Source organism: Amblyomma americanum, chromosome 3 (genome assembly GCF_052857255.1).
Source record: "Amblyomma americanum isolate KBUSLIRL-KWMA chromosome 3, ASM5285725v1, whole genome shotgun sequence".
NCBI lineage: Eukaryota > Metazoa > Arthropoda > Arachnida > Ixodida > Ixodidae > Amblyomma > Amblyomma americanum.
In genome coordinates, this window is record NC_135499.1 from 221,921,465 (window position 1) to 221,938,309 (window position 16,845).

The 16,845-nt window shown below is 49.9% G+C and overlaps 1 protein-coding gene across 1 annotated transcript; it reads left to right on the forward strand.

Moving 5' to 3' along the window:
- Nucleotides 1-1,165: 1,165 nt before the first annotated feature.
- Nucleotides 1,166-16,712, forward strand: LOC144126147 (uncharacterized). The gene is made up of 4 exons (XM_077660115.1): nucleotides 1,166-1,512; nucleotides 8,007-8,103; nucleotides 14,066-14,373; nucleotides 15,901-16,712. Exons 2-4 carry the CDS (start codon nucleotides 8,025-8,027, stop codon nucleotides 15,994-15,996), a joined length of 483 nt encoding a protein of 160 aa, XP_077516241.1. The 5' UTR covers nucleotides 1,166-1,512; nucleotides 8,007-8,024; the 3' UTR covers nucleotides 15,997-16,712.
- The last annotated feature ends 133 nt before the right edge of the window (nucleotides 16,713-16,845 follow it).

Here is a 16,845-nt window from a genome sequence, read left to right on the forward strand (position 1 = left end):
TTGCATGATATGAATTTTTCCTATGCTTTTGATGGCACTTCTTTACTGTTGGAACCATTTTCATAAGTTCACTTGTTTGGGATTTCGTCTATCTCTGCTATAGTGCATTAGCAATATTAGACTCCGCCTTGGTTCAGTCAAGATCACTAAAATCATAACTCCTTTCGGTTCTGTTGTCTTGTGCTGCTTCTCGCGCACACAATGGGATCGCCCATACTGTAGCTCCGAAGTGACTTGGCTATAACCGACCTAATATGTTTCAAAGAATCATCCCTCTCTTGACAGTTTCCGTCAGAATCTCGAATTTGCTCCTGCTTTCTTTGATTCTTCTTGCCAAGAAAGCTTATATGTTTCCTAAATTTTCGTAATCCATTCTTAGTTTTACCATGAACTTCAGTCATCCAGCGATCAGCGACTGTTTTATTTTGCCCTGGACGAGCATTTGTACATACAGATCCTTTTGTCGATATGATTCTCATTTCCAGCCTATTTTATTTTGAGAAAGCTGCGTTTTCTCTCAAAGCCATCCGTCATTGTTCGATGGCCTTTTAATTCCTTATTTCCACCAGCTCCGTGGCTTCCTCTTTCCCTTCCGGCGGTTTGTCAATTTATTACATATTTTTGTTTCGTTTGCATGAGCCGCTAATTCATTATAATTCCGCATTTCCAGGGGGCGCTGCTCTATTGCTTCCCCAATGTCTGCCGCTATTTGACCTATTTGTTTGCCATTTAAATTTGTTTTTCCTTTCAGGTCTCACTAAGGCAGAGCACAAGGTCCATCCAGCTAGCAAAGTCATCCTTGCGAGGTTTTCCCGCATAAAAAATGCCGGAAGCCTACTCCTCTATTGAAATAGGTAGACTGCTTCACCAAAGCTTGCACAGTGTCTTACATGCGACAGTACCCGCTAAGGAAAGTCACCCCTGTAAAGATAATGGCAGCGAATTGGCGCGGATCTGCCCAGCCTCTTGTATCGTTGCAGCGGCGTCCGCAGGGTTGGGCGCCTCTGTGTTTCCCGCGAAAGATGTCTGCGCAGAGGTAACGATAACGCGGCTGTCATGTGTCCTCCTCCTCCTCCACCACCTACCGGCAATGTGTATGTAAACCTCGCAATGGGCGGCCCTGCTACGTTTCCCTCGCAACGTCGGCCGAGCTCTTGGCCACCTTATCACGAATGGAGAACCGTCGTCGATACGCGTGCGTTCGCAACGTGAGGCAAGGGTGCCACCGCGATAAGATCGGCGTCGCCAAATGATCCCCGCCTATTGCAGCCTGCGTCTGTCATCCGGCCCGGTCAACGTAACCATCCGGAACTGCGCGGATCTAATGGGCGTAAGGCTCCCAAGAAGCTGGGGTGCCACAAGCTATAGGACTCCCGAACGCGAGTGTTGCACGGATCGGAAGGCCAACTGAACAACGGCCTCACCACGACTGGCCTCTGCTACGGACCAATCAGTCGCGGAAACCTCCCTCGAAGCTGAGGTGTGCGTGTCAGAGCTCCGTCCGTCGATCTGGTGAGTGGGTGCTTCTTTTTCCTTCACAGCGGTGCCAGTGAACGCGGTGGCCTGCTGTGTGGGAGCTTCTCGAGGTCCTTAAACTTACGTCTAGCACACTGTAAGCGTTAAGGAAGCAGCTTTGCCTGCAGTCTTAAAGGGGTACAACGAGCGAAGTCACACCTGGTGCGATGCCCCATTCCTTTGCGATATAACGAAAGAGAAACTGCTTATTTTCTAACTGGGAACGGTACTTTTACTAATCTGGCATAGATAGCTTGCTTAGGAAATACAGCAATAATTGGAACCAACTTCCCTAACAGTTATTGTTTGATTAGGAGGGAGGCGGGGCCGGCATTTCTTATGTACATCTGCGTTATACTATTTATGTGACGATGCATTAAAATAAGTGCATCAGTGACGATCAGAGACGGCAGGATCTCTCTGGCTGCCAGACTTGCACATCGCAGCATAGCGTCCCTTGAGAGGCACAGTTCATGTGTTGGACAGCATACACCTGCATGGTTAGTATGATGCCGGTCTGCTACTGGAGGCCCCGGTCGCCTCTCACGTAGTCCGACGTGCTTGCGGATAAATCAGCGGAGCGCGAGAATGGACAGGCCGGAGCTGTGGCGAACCGCTGCGCACAGCCTTGAGCCGAGCTGACGTGACTGCTCAGGGTCAGACCCAGTGCATATAATCAGTCCGGTTCGCTCGGTTTGCTTAACCTCGGCACCTATACAGCTGAGTACGACCCATCATGGACAGAGTACGCTAGCACGAGTGCACTATAGCTGCTAGCATGCGCTTTTGACGACACGGTGCTTGGGGTCTGGACGGCAGATGATAGGTTCCTTAGTCTGCCTTCTGATCACAAGCGGTGCGTTATCAGAAGAACGTGGCGCTAACTCAGCTCGTGCCAGTACGCGACTCAAGGTCGACTGCAAGCACTTACACTGTTGTATCAGCTTATTTTATGTGGCACTGCCATGGCAAGCACCTGTGCTTTGTAACGCAACTTTGTAAAACAAATATCGAAACGTTGAAGCACTTCGCGGTGACTGCTTCCCGTCCATGTCTAACACCAGGTTCCCGTCCTCGTGAAGACGGTCGCAAGACTCGCGCCGAGTCTCCGAAGTCGCTCTTGCTCGTTGTAACTTCGTACTTCGCCGTATCTCATTCTCTGGCCTCACTACTCCGCCACTCAAGCTATTACGTAGGTGGCTCAGTCTCACAGCGTTTCTTTGCACCTGGTATCTTTTAGCGCGACAGCACTACTTCACTAGCAAAGCTGGAAAACCCGAGGTAGGTGTGAAGCCTCAACATCTGACGGAGCGCCAGCGGCGGAGGCCTTGCGCAGCTGCCGACTGCGGCTGACGATTGCGGCTGACGATAACACCTGGCACGCGGTTGCCTTTGACGAGGTGTTCCCTCAAGTGCTTTCGCATGTCCTACTTTGTATAATTACGCTAAAACCGTGTACCATTTCTTTTTCTTTGCCGTACAGTGATTGGACCTCAGGCGCAACTGCGCGCTCGTGCGATTCACATTTGTGGAAGCCGCACCTATACGAGTAACGGACGCTGTTCTAGCTCACCATAATCAACATTATTTGCAATTTACTTTCTTGGGCGGAGTTTATTCCCTCCGGGCATACAAGAGAAATGGTTTCGAGAATAAAACAAGGAGCACGGTTATATAAATTTAAAGAGACTCACAGCTCTCATGAAGAGACCGATGATGCGGCCTCTGCGTATGAGCATCATATATGATGCAGAACTACATTGGCAGTTGCTGTTCGTACACGCACACTCTGCAAAATCGTCCGAAAGCCCTGTGATAAAAACAAGTGGTTACGCAGCGGCCGCGAGGCGGCAGATTAGCGCGTATACTGGACACGAACAACATGTGACGAGGAAGTGTGTATGGGAGCTGCTGATTTCTTTTCTCGATCGAAGCACTGCACGCAAAGAAGCGAAAGTGAACGCGAACTCTATCACCGGGAAGCGTTAACACCTCCGTAAGAATAAAGGAAGTGCGGAGTTACTAATGCATTGCTTTAAATGTACGCTAAGAAATGGCAGAAACACGATAGCGCGAAAACTTTCGGCAGACCTTCGTAAGAAAGCGCTTGTTTCGGTCACTTACAAAGTCGCTAGTGGTTATTTGATTCTGTGTTTTGAATCAAACGCAATGATTCAGCCAAGAAATGAGTAGATCGGTAGACCGGCGTTTTTCCTTTATTTTATTGTGCGCATTTACGCCAACACGATTACTCAAGATCTCAGCCAACTTGCCCGTCAACAACTCTTACAACGCAACGCCTCCTTGGCAACGCAGTGACAACTCGGCCGGGTCTCAGCCGCAGTCGTGCACTTGTTTACCGAGCACTTCAGAGATGGCGACTCACTGATTGCCCCCCACTTTCGTGATTGCATCGGAAACGTGCCATTCAGGGTCGCTCACTGCAATCTCGCGCGGCAGGCGGATATGTGCTTATTTGCAACTCTGGCAGCATAGAGAATACTTGTACGCGCCATTGTTGCTTCACTGTGCTCACGTGCGCAAAGGTTGTACAATCATATTATGAATGATATCTGAATCGAACGCTTCCACTCGACACGCCTTAATTTTCCTCCGCCACCAATTTCTCAATGGCCGCGTAGGCTTCTCGTGGTGACACGTGTTTTATATTCGTGTACTTGAGCATACTGCTGGCCTTGTTCGTATGCGGCAGTAGGACGATCCGGTAGCAGTGGGAACCCGAAAAGTTGGTGTAAGCAGAATACACTACCGTAGTTTTCACAGAAGACAACACAAGCCCAGCAAACGTCTTGCAGGGACATTACAAAGACACAACCTGCAATATGTCAAAAATTGCAAGGTCGTGGCGCAGGCCATTTGATGATCCGTTCGATAAACGTCATCCGTTCGATAAACACGGACGAGACAAACGGAGAAAAAATTAGTGGACGTAAGCTTACCGGCTTAGCGCATTAATCAGCGAATCCTGACTGGCATCAGCGGCTGGGAGGTCTGAAGCTGCAGGCCCATTTTGACGCTTCACAGGCGACTGTCCGGTTGGGCGCCTCGTATACGCTCACGTGCATACTCGGCCTTTCTTCCGCTTGCGGTCTCGGTTCGACCCCACACCCTGCGCACTTCACGGGCTCCCGCTTGCACCAAGCAAGACTGTCCAGTTCCCAGTCGAGACCCTCCCCTGGATTCATCAGTAAAGAAAGGCGCATAACTGGCTCATTTTGTCGCCGGACACCTGAACCGCGCTTAACAAAAAAGGTCGGGAAGGTTAAAACACGGATTCTGAGGCTGGGACTTCAAAAATTGCAGAGAATTTTTGCCTAAATGATAAAAACGCGCGAAAGCAGAATTGCATAAACATTGGCTTGTGTTGTTGCTTTACTGTTGACTTTCTAAAGTCAGGTTATCATGCTGTTTTTCATGCCGTACTATCATTGCGCACGCATGTTTTTTATCGAAATGGAGCACACGTGTGCGATGGCTGCCGTTTATACAATGCTGGACGACGCGTAAAGAATTTACAGATAGCACATCACTGAGAACTTAATTGTGTTGCATGAATCAGACGCTATGCAAGTTGACCTCGCGGCAGCTCGGAACACGACTGAGGTCACGCGGTTTTTAAAACGTGCATCATGCGGCATGCACATGTGTTTGGTTTTTAGTTATGTACAGAGCTAGCATATATACGCTATGCGCAGTCAGCCCCTCCTTGCAGCTAGGAGAATTCAACTTCACCGGGGAGCTGTTGCCCACAGAGGGATCTGTGGATGCACGCGATTTCGTTAGGAACACTCGCCCTTTGGTTTGCCTTCCAAGCTTCCCGCCGCTGCGGTCTCCTCGATACCCCCCAGCGAGAGTTGGCGAGACGCGCACGAAGAGGAGCACGCACAGCGTTGGCGGCTCCAACGCCCGGAAACACTGAACTTCAACAGTTCTGGCCCCGCCGCGGTGGCTCAGTGGTTAGGGCGCTCGACTACTGATCCGGAGTTCCCGGGTTTGAACCCGACCGCGGCGGCTGCGTTTTTATGGAGGAAAAACGCTAAGGCGCCCGTGTGCTGTGCGATGTCAGTGCACGTTAAAGATCCCCAGGTGGTCGAAATTATTCCGGAGCCCTCCACTACGGCACCTCTTTCTTCCTTTCTTCTTTCGCTCCCTTCCTTATCCCTTCCCTTACGGCGTGGTTCAGGTGTCCAACGATATATGAGACAGATACTGCGCCATTTCCTTTCCCCAAAAACCAATTATTATTATTATCAACAGCTCTGGGGAAACGGGCTTGCATAGGGGAACGCCGCCGGCCAGAACGGATGCCGCCACTTGTTCAGACAGTAGCAGCTCGTTAAATTGTATACCACTGACCGGATTCCGGGAGACGCTCGCTAGGGCGGCTATAGGGAAACAGCCCGCGGAAACACCAGCCGCATGTGAACGCGGTTCAGCGCTTCCGTGTGGTTCGCGACAGTAGCGGCTCGTTTGAGTTCGATAACGGCTTCAATTCCGGGAGAAGCCAAGCTGACGGGTCTTCTGGAAACCGGCGGACCTGTGGAAGTGTTTAGATGTGTTTTAACGCGACAGCTTTAAGAAGGAGCTCGTGTCGCAGAAAAGCCGGTGTCGTCGGCGTCTTTGGCCGTGAGCGAAAAATGGTGCACCTCGGTGGACACCTGAACCGCGCCGTAAGGGAAGGGATTTTAACGCGACAGCGTTAAGAATTGATTGATTGATTGATTGATTGTTTTCTCCTCCACTTACAGTGCGATCCGGGTGTCCAGCGAGAAATGTGAGACAGGCGTCATTTCCTTTCCTTTAAAGCAATTGTTCATTTCATTTTCCTTCCCTTACGGCCCGTTGCGGTGAGACAGGCGTCCTTCCCTTAAATTGTCCAACGGGCCACGCGTCGCGCCGAACGGGCAATGGCGTTCCGTGTACTCCTCGGCAACGCTGCGACACGCTGTCGCGTCTCACTCTTAAAGACGAAGCTTAAGCGTCCTCCAATTTTTTATTGTCATTTTTTTTGCTTTCGTAGGAGAGAGAGTTTGTGTAACGCGATGGAAGTAACGAACGTGGCACGTACCTAGTGGGTCAATCATTCTGTCGTTCATTCCTAGAAGACCGAATTTTGTGGAGCGAAGTTGATCTTCCTTTTGCACTGTATAGTTTAGAAAGTGGGCTATTAAACCTTATGAAATTGGAAGGCGTGCCGTGCTGGTTGTAAACCAATCAAGTGGTGAGTTTACCGTGATTGGGTGATGCACAATGTGGGCCGAGCTCCGAGGTCTTTAAAACCGAGCGCCGGAGCCTGAAAAATGGTTCTGAGCTAGGCGTTTATGTCCTGCATCTTCGGCTATGCCCAGAAGGAAAGATTTTCCCTGCAGACAGTTTCATAATGTTGCGTTCGCTGTTCAAACTTATGTAAATTTGTAAATCCCTGTATATAAAGCTTCAGTTTGTCTCTGCTAGAGGCCAGCTGTTGCCAGACGTCGTCTCTACACCGTCTCGGATGGTGGGGTACCTTTGTTGCGAAGATTGCAACGATCCTTTACTGTTGACAAACCCGGTGTCGAGTGTTGTTATGACTATATTGGTCTAACGGTATGAGTCCGTCGAGAAGTGCGAGGTGTTGGCCACGACACCGTCCCCCTCTCTACATAATTGTAAATGTTTTTGGGTAAAGGAAATGGCGCAGTATCTGTCTCATATATCGTTGGACACCTGAACCACGCCGTAAGGGAAGGGATAAAGGAGGGAGTGAAAGAAGAAAGGAAGAAAGAGGTGCCGTAGTGGAGGGCTCCGGAATAATTTCGACCACCTGGGGATCTTTAACGTGCACTGACATCGCACAGCACACGGGCGCCTTAGCCTTTTTCTTCCATAAAAATGCAGCCGCCGCGGTCGGGTTCGAACCCGGGAACTCCGGTTCAGTAGCCAAGCGCCCTGACCACTTAGCCACCGCGGCGGGTCATTCGTCCCCCTCTCTCCACCTCCGCTTTCAGTGACGTTCCATAGGAGTGTGGCCTGAGTGGGGCAACGTTTTCTTCAAGGAGCGGAAACTTGAGTCTATTCGCCGTTTATCACAACGCTTATCACATGAGCCTCGTCTGTTTCCGTGGCGACTGCAGCTGCTAGGTCTGCACGATTTGGGCACTGACCCCTGTGGAGCTGCACAGCTTTCCTGAACTAAATGTGCACCTGAACTGAACCTGTACGTTTTTTTTAAACTAATGGTGTCGTGCAGTGGCCGCCATGTTGCACTGCTGAAATGAATGGCGAAGTGCAGCACCGAGAGAACCAGTCCAAGTATAGTGCAGGCGAATCGAATGGTACTAAAAATTTATTCATTTTTCAAGCGCATACGACTCTGTGTCTGCATACGTGGTCCTTATACGAATCCATGATGTCTGGCATCTGGTATGCTTCTGTGCATACAGGTGTGTAGCTTTACATGTGCTTTTATAGTTATTTCTTTCTTTCTGCAGACACTCGTGCGGGAACAGATGACGACGTTTAGGATCAAAATGGCGTTGCTGCCTCGAGTCATGCTGCTGAGTCTACTCTGCACGCTCGACTTTCCCAGTGAGTATACGGATACAACTACTTCCCCTGTGTGCATACAAATGCAAGTGTCTCGCCGAAAGTACCCACAGCCAGCAATCCTGGATATCTCAGTGCAGCGCTGCTTTCTAGGGTGGGGGTATCTCCGCAATTTTCGGGCACATTTAGCCGCATCAAAATGTTCTTTTGTGGAAACCAGCGTTTACGCGTCTTCTCTCCATCACACACTGAAGTCTTATTTCAGATTACATTTTAGAAGCTTTCTCTATATTGAAAGAAGCTTCATTCAGGCACCCTATGAACATCTGCCGACCGCCGCCATCTAACGCCGCTTAGTGGTGGGCCCTGGGCAACTCTGAAGGAGCACACCCTTGATAAGGAATTTCGCCAGGACTTTTGGATTACCGTAATTTCCCACTACACTCTAAGCAGGAATACTCCTAGATGGGTGTAGAAAGGGAGTAAGTTGTCCTCCAGCGCACTCTCTTTTTACTCCTTTCTGTTTGGAGTGTATACTCTGCACCAGGCGTAATCTCCGCAGGACTGGATACTGGCTCGAATACTACTCTTTCAGTGCGAGAGCACTACTTCATGAGGTAAAGCCGGATCACCAGTTTATGTGGAGCTTGACCTTGAGGATGACCTCGTGCAAACCATAATTAAATATTGCCGTGACTAGGATTCGAACTTGCGACGGCGCGACCATACCACACTTCCGTGTACGTGGCGGTGGTGCGACTTGCAAAAAACTGTGCTTTCCACAATATTTCGTGCTTAGCAATGCTAAACCGCCAGCCAATTGTGTTCTCTTTGGTGGTCGGCACCTTGTAGTCCACAGAAGCTAAGCGTACACTCCGCGTGCAAAAATTATGCGCACACGCTAGCTGTCCTGGATGCTTGTCTAGAAGAAAAAAATGCATAATGATTTCTCATCTGCCTTTTTTCTTTCATTTACAAAAAAGCCCGCAGCTTTGCCTTTTTCTCGCCTATGTGAAATTTGGCCGCTTCATGATTTGGCCCGAGGACTTTGCAATGCTCAACTACAACTATTGCAGGAGGCATCGCGGCTTTGAATTGCAATGATTCCGCTATCTGATCTGTTGGCTGCGAGGCAAAATGCCTAGCACATCGCCACGGCCGCTCAGGATATCAGCAAGGCCACGCTCACGGGTTGTGGAAGTCAGGCACCGATGAACAGCCACGTGCTTCGCTTTCTTTGTCGGGACAAGACGCAAACGCGATTGAATTCTTTGAAATCGAGATAGCAGCAAGTCACGTGTGCGACCACTCCGCAGTGCGATGCCGCGGCAAGCACAGCGCAAACATGATCATAACTTCGTTGTGATATTGGTGCTTGGCATGCAGTAACGGGCGGTTTTGAAAAAAAAAAGAACACTGTATATATCAGCACCTGTAGATAATGCGCAGTGTAAAGTTTTAAAGGAGTGTAGACACCTAAATTTTTGGTGCGTGTTTTCTTGTTTGTAATGATGTGTAATAATTCTTATACTTGGATTACCACCTGGAATTATTCAACGACCGATAAATACTTTATATTCGCATTTCTTTCTCGTGCTCTTTCGGTTTCGGTTTCAACAGCCGATTGAACACTGTGACGTCAAAGTGTACCTACAGGTCACGTGAGAGATGAAAAACGTCCATATAATCGCTGCTTCCACATTCGTTGTCATTCCGACTCTTGCGGACGGCTGGCTTCAGAACTGCAGTAAATTAAACCTGTACAACAGCGATTTTAAAGACGTTTTTTCATGTCTCGCGTGACTCAAAAGCCCTCTTTGACGTCACAGCCATCGTTCGGCGGTTGAAACCGAAACAGCACGACAGAAAAAATTCGATTATAAATTATTTAGCGGACGTAGGCGAATATGACATGGTGATTCATGCGTAGTAGTGTCTTCCGCATCGTTGTAGAAAAGGAAATATGCCACTAAAATTAGGTGTCTATACACGTTTAATATTTAAACGATTGCGATTGTTTTCAAGGTAGATGTTTTACTGGGTGTTCCTGAAATCTGCTGTCGTCAGCCGCTTTGGTAGCGACAAACGCGAGCAAGATTCTGAACGTTTAGAGGTACGAGCCTGGCCGATTGCATTCCTTGCTCATGAACTCCGGACGTAGTACAGTCGTGGGCAAAAGAAACAGCCCTCCTCCGTCGTTTTCCGAAGCTCGCCGCTCTGCATGGGGGCGCCACCTGACGAAGACCTGAGGCTGTGTCGAGACGGGCGCCACGGCCGCTTGATGCAAAGCGCGAAGCGTTCGCGCTTTACATTAAGCGGCCGTGCCGGTGCACTGGGCCAATCTCGACAGCCGGAGTGCTTCGTCAGGTGGCGCCCCCATGCAGAGCGGCAAGCTTCGGAAAATGACCGGGGAAGGCTGTTTCTTTTGCCCCATGTTTTGCCCACAACTGCACGCTGCCCAGTTAGCCGGCGCACTCAGCATGGTTTCGCTACAGCGCGGAAGCTCATGCCTACAGAAGTGCAGGCATTTCGCGTGGAAAAGAACGAAGCGTGTGTGCCCAAAAAGTGCTTGCTCGTCTCGCTACGCTGTGTGTTACGGCAGTGCGATCAGCAAGCAAACTTCATCGCAGGTAGCGTTTAGTCCGCAGACTATAATCAGGAAAGAGCCACATTCCTCGTCTCGACGCCTAAGGATTTGGAAGGTACATGGTATATGGCAATTAGAGTTTTCAGTACAACAGTCGCTTCTGTGTTTCCGCGGGTATCGACCTTGGCAACGTCATTGTTTTAGGCGATAATTTAAAACCCCGCGTAGTTAGCAGAGCTCGAATAGACGATATCGTACTAACGCTTAGCAAAAAAGCAAGAAACGAGACTTTTTTAACCTCGTTTAAGCAGCACCTTCTGCACTTAAGCAGGTCCTAGAGAACAGCGCAGAGGATTTGGAAGGTCGCCTCTCAATGCGATTTATCAGTAAAGGCTCGTTCTCGCAACACTGGGCTGTGGCAGCTGTGCGCCTTCCATGCCTGGCTGCGCGGGGAAAACGAATGCAGCACTCTGAAATTTTGTTTCTAGTGACGCCAGTTGTAGCACTACTGTCCATCGCAGTTGGCCAATCATCTGAACTGTCATGTGTGCAGCATGCGGTCTTGCGTTATCGTGATGCAACTTGCGCCCTTTGCCTGTAACTCTGGCCTCTTTGTACATAAGATACGCTGCAGCTTGTCAAAGGAGGAACAATATCGTTATTTGATAACGATCGGTTCGCGTTCGAGAAAGTCTATGGAAATCACGCCCCTATGATCCCAAAAGAATGTCGCCGTCAATTTGCTACGTGACCTCGCAAGTCGCGTCTTCATGCGACGCGGAGATCATGAATGCCTTCATTCCATCGATTGCCACTTGCTCTTCAGGATCTAAATGAAACAGCTAGGTTTCATCACACGTGATGCCATCATGAAAGCACTGTGGACAATTCCCAAAGAAACTTTGCACAAGATAAGTACGCGCAATAGTTCCTGATCTGCCTCATCTCCCTTGTCAAGAGCCGCGGAACCTAGCGAGCACAAATTTTAAAAGGGCTCTGAAAGGGGCTCTGGTTTGGTCTATGGTTTATAGGGGTTTAACGTCCCGAAGCGACTCAGGCTAAGAGGGACGCCGTAGTGGAGGGCTTCGGAAATTTCGACCACCTGGGGTTCATTAACGTGCACTGACATCGCACGGTACACGGGGCTCTAGAATTTCGCCTCCATCGAAATTCGCCCGCCGCGGCCGGGATCGAACTCTAATAAAGTTGAGATATGTCTGGGATGTTGAAGCACGCCGCTTCACGAATATTGTCCAGCAAGAACAATTCTCAGTACCGAAAATTGTTTCCTCGGCCAGGGTGTCCGATATAAAAACACGAGGACATTGAGGCCGACATTCATCACTTGCCGTGGGACTGCCCAGCTCTCAAGCCTACAAGGATCCGGCACCTGATGGTAGCAGGTCTTTCACCAAGCAACCCTGCTTTATACATTGCCTGGACGCAGGGACCGTACCACCGTTCTCTACAGGACTGCATCAAATCAGCTAACCTTTTTCCATTCATTTAATCTCTACTATATCATTCATCACACCTTCACCCATCATTGATGCCCTGGGGCAATAAATTTCGCTTAAAAAAAGAATTTTTTTAATGCGCTTTGTAGAAGCTGAGTAATCTGTAGTTAAAATTTGAATTTCAGCGTCTTCGCGCCTTTCCCTCTCGTCACTTTTTGCACGCTGGGAGGTCGGCGCTCCTCCGCCGGCCCTACCTCCGAGGGCGGAGCTTCCTGACCCGCCAGAGCTACGCGGCTTATTGGCCACGGCCAAGGTAGCTGCCTGTCGTCTGAAAGAATCTAACCAGTAGCCACCCCTCAACTTGTATAGGCAGGTGCGAGCGACGGAGGTGGGAGCAAGCATGAAAAAGTTGCCGGGAAGGGCTCGCCATCTTTCGCGCGTGATTGTAGGTTATCTGCTGCGTGTATAAGTGTATTATTTATCTCAGGTTTTGATGACAACACAATGCAGTGATTGAGCTGGTTGATGTGCTCTCCTCGGAAGGTGTTTCAGAGCCTTTTTAATGCGACAGCATCAGCAGGTCCGTGACGGCGAGACCAATTCGGCGTTGGCGTCTATGGGAAGTCTCAACCTGCCAACCATGGAAGGTGGCGTTTGGAGGATTTCCGCTTTCCACCTGCAATATAACACGTACTGGTCAGAACGAAACACCGGCTATAATGAAGCACCAGCCCTAACGGCACATCGGCGATAGCTACTGCAAGGACACTTTCGTGACGATGTGACAGTGATTGGGTTCAAGAGACGTTCTGTGAAGTTACAAGTAACTGTAGTGGCCGTGGCGGTACTGTTCCTTCTCCAGGCTGCAGAACGGCAGCACAATGGAAGAGAAGGTAGATGAGAATGCTCTCACATTTCATCCGCATCAATCCAATTGATTGCCTCCAATTTTGTCTGCATCCAAATCAATCGATTAGCGTTAAGATGGATCGTTTCGCCACATCCATCTCGTGGTGATGCATCTGTCATTTTGGATGAGTTCGTCATTGACTGAAGCGTTTTCATCGGTTGTGACGGTTGACGCTCTATACCTGAGTGTGGCTGGTCCTAGATATTGCAATCAACAAGCCTAAACCTCTGAAGCCATCGAAACACATTAATTCGATTCATTGTGCTGTCCTCATAGACTGGCAACAGCTTACTGTGAATCGATGTTTCTTAGTTACCTGCGCATTTTCAAAGGAAATCGATCACTGCACGTTAGCGGAGCAGGCTGTCGCGTTGACAGTGGATTGTGTGTGTGTGTGTGTGTGTGTGTGTGTGTGTGTGTGTGTGTGTGTGTGTGTGTGCGTGTGCGTGTGCGTGTGTGTGTGTGTGTGTGTGTGCGTGCGTGCGTGTGTGTGTGTGTGTGTGTGTGTGTGTGTGTGTGTGTGTGTGTGTGTGTGTGTGTGTGTGTGTGTGTGTGTGTGTGTGTGTGTGCGCGCGTGTGCGCGTGTGCGTGTGTGCGTGTGTGTGTGTGTGCGTGTGTGTGCGTGTGTGTGTGTGTGTGTGTGTGTGTGTGTGTGTGTGTGTGTGTGTGTGTGTGTGTGTGTGTGTGTGTGTGTGTGTGTGTGTGTGTGTGTGTGTGTGTGTGTGTGTGTGTGTGTGTGTGTGTGTGTGTGTGTGCGTGTGCGTGTATGTGTGTGTGTGTGCGTGTGTGTGTGTGTGTGCGCGCGCGCGCGCGCGTGTGCGCGTGTGCGCGTGTGCGTGTGCGTGTGTGTGTGTGTGTGTGTGTGTGCGCGCGCACTCCAAGAAGTGACAAAGTGCGGATAACTAACGACACGGAATCTATCGCTGACCATGCCAGTGCTACCAGCCACATTTAGTTGCCGCCGGCAGCTTGTGTAGCAGTGGGGTCGGGGTCTGTGGGTATACACTGTGACGGGCGGAGAGCTATAACTCGATCGGTTCCCCACCGCAGGTGCACCGTTGGCGGCGGTCGCCCCATACAGCGGCCAGCCTTCAACGCTGCTAGGCGACTCGCAGCAGAGCGCCCTGGTGCGCGCAGTGTCCAAGGCGCACGCCGAGGAGCTGGACCAAGCGGATCGGGACATCGCCCAGCTGGTACGCGAGCTGAAGGCGCTGCCTCAGGGAGACGCCCAGAAGGACACTCTCGCCGCCAAGCTCAGGCAGCGGCAGCAGGAGCTCAAGGTGATGCGGGACAAGTTCCGGGACCAAGTTCTCTGCATCCTCAAGCACGAGGCTGACCACGCCACGGCCCACAGCGAGGTACTGCACCGCCGATATATTTAGTCTGCGATGTACTCGTTTATTTCCACGGCCATAGCTGCTAATGGCACGTTCTCCAGCGTTGGCGTAAGACGGAGTGTTAAGGGCAAAGGGGAAAGAAGGGAGAGCGAAGCAGATGCACCGCGACGCGGTGATAGGTCACTATGCAGTGACGTCACGCATAACGTCACTGCAATCCGCCACGCTGAGTGGTCTAGACCACTGTGTCCAACACAGTGAGATCACGGGTGACAGCAAAAACTTGATAAGACTAGATATCTATTTGAGCCTAACACACGTGTCACAAGAACAAAACATGAAAAACACCTATCCGAATACAGATACCGTAGTGATACATTCAAATTTTCATTTTTCCCACATGTGATTCATGAGTGGAATATGTTGCCTCCAGAAATTGTGAACTAAATGTCCCCTGAAGCATTTGTATCGAAGCTAACAAACCATCTTGAAAATTATTAACAACAGTGTCACCATGTGCGTCGTGTACCTTTGTGTAAAATGAAAAAGTTCCTTCTCTGCTGTTTCTCTTTTTCTTTTTTTTCTTTCGCACTTTTTCATATGTATGTAAACCCGATCCTGTTACGGCCTCAAAGTGAGGCCAACAGTATGTACTAAATAAAAAAAATAGTGACGTCACGTACACTCTACAAGAGAAGAAAAATAATGAATGCCTCCCGCTGAGTTATAGGCCAATGATATGCAGCGGCAACCGTCCCACGAGTATTTTACAGCGCTAGATACATTAGCCTAGTCTCTTCGCTTTTGTCGTCATCGTCGTGCTTTCTTTGCATGCTGTGCCAAAAGAGCCAAAATATAGACAACCATACAACTAATGTGCAAAGCCACTGGCTCGGGGACACGACGTTAATCTCCACCCTCCGGCACAGGCCAACTAGGGCAGCAACCGAATATGAAATGGAGGCGGCCACGACACGGACCGTGCTGTAGTGTACATTATACCCTTCAGCTACGAATGCGCCCGATCCGCTACTGCGGCTATTTGTGAGTGATCGGTGGCATTTCAGTGGCAGTTATGCCTGAGCCGCGTCAATCATATCGCGAACAAACCATCTAGCGCTGATCATTCGTCAGACCCTCAGGGTGAGCGGATGAAAATTTTGTTCTGTCTTTACTCCCAAATGAACAAAACAAGAAGGCACGCGATACAAAAGAGCACTTGTACTCTAATGTTCAACTGTTGGTAGAAGGGAACATTAAAAGATCGGGTGACGACTTCAATGCTTCTACTCTTGGAGGCCATTCTGGATCAGATGCGCTCATGACGGACTGCCGAAGGCGCCGTTATTTTTATCGTGCTCGAAAAATATTGGTGAAATCATTTTCAATTGCACGCGATTGATTCGCAGACAGTTATGAAATAGGACTGCAATGCTCTAACCCGCTGCAACATAAATTTAATGCAGGTGCTTCGCGCTAAGAATACAGTGGAAGCAAACTTTAACGCGCCAGTAAAAAATAAAAACGTGTTTTCACGTTCTATTGCAGGCAGCCGACGAAGCAATCCTGCGTAACTGCACTGAAGCCGCAGCTCCAAGTGTGGTCCTTTCAGAGGCGCCTGTCAGCGTGGCGGAGAGACGATGATTTCCTGCGCGCTGCTAGAAGACATCCGCGCACCTGGCAGTCAAAAGCAAAAGCGCAGCTGACGTTCTTATGTTCCCTGTGAGGAAACCGCATGCGCCATTTCGCATGGCTTCAGCGCGGAATACCCTCGTTTCCTGCGATCAGCCCAGCTTGTAATTGCGGCTGCTCACTCGCTCAGACATTGGACCATCCTTGCCACGCCCAGTGCTTCACTCAAAGATTTAAACAGAGCAATTTTCAAAGCTTTGCGTTTCGTCCCAGGAGGGCTGCGGTCAAAGCACGCGATCCCAAGAAAGCCGTCCCCTGTGCCGTGTTATCGGCACGTTCAGTGACAGAACTGCAAAAGACGCTGTTCCTCCAACTGAACTGTGGATGAAGAAGGCCTGACAATTACAAGATTGCGTGTGTGCAGTTTCCTGTTTCGATGTGTGACATGGATCTGTGTTGCCCGGTGGTTTCTAAATGCGACCTGGTCTCCGCTGCTCCAAAGAATTGCCGACCATTGGTCCAAGCCAGCCGCGGCTGTGCATCTAGTTCGCAGTGACATGCACGTGTGACGCAGTGGAAAGTTGTTTTTTTCCAGCGCGGCGGTCTGTGTCAAAGACGTTGTACGCGGGAGCTACGGCAGAACATCTGCTAACTCGGCCTGCACAGCACCTGTTGTGACCTGCCTTCGCGCACCTCTGTCGTACAAATAAAGAGCGCTTTTGCCTGAACCCTGGGCCGAACGTAACCTTCGCGCGCTTAAAGGAGCAATAACTCATGCGAAGTCCAGGAGCAACAAGGGCCGACCAACGGCGTTAGTAGAGAGCTACAGGCGCCAGCAAAATGCGTCGAAATCTGCCCCTA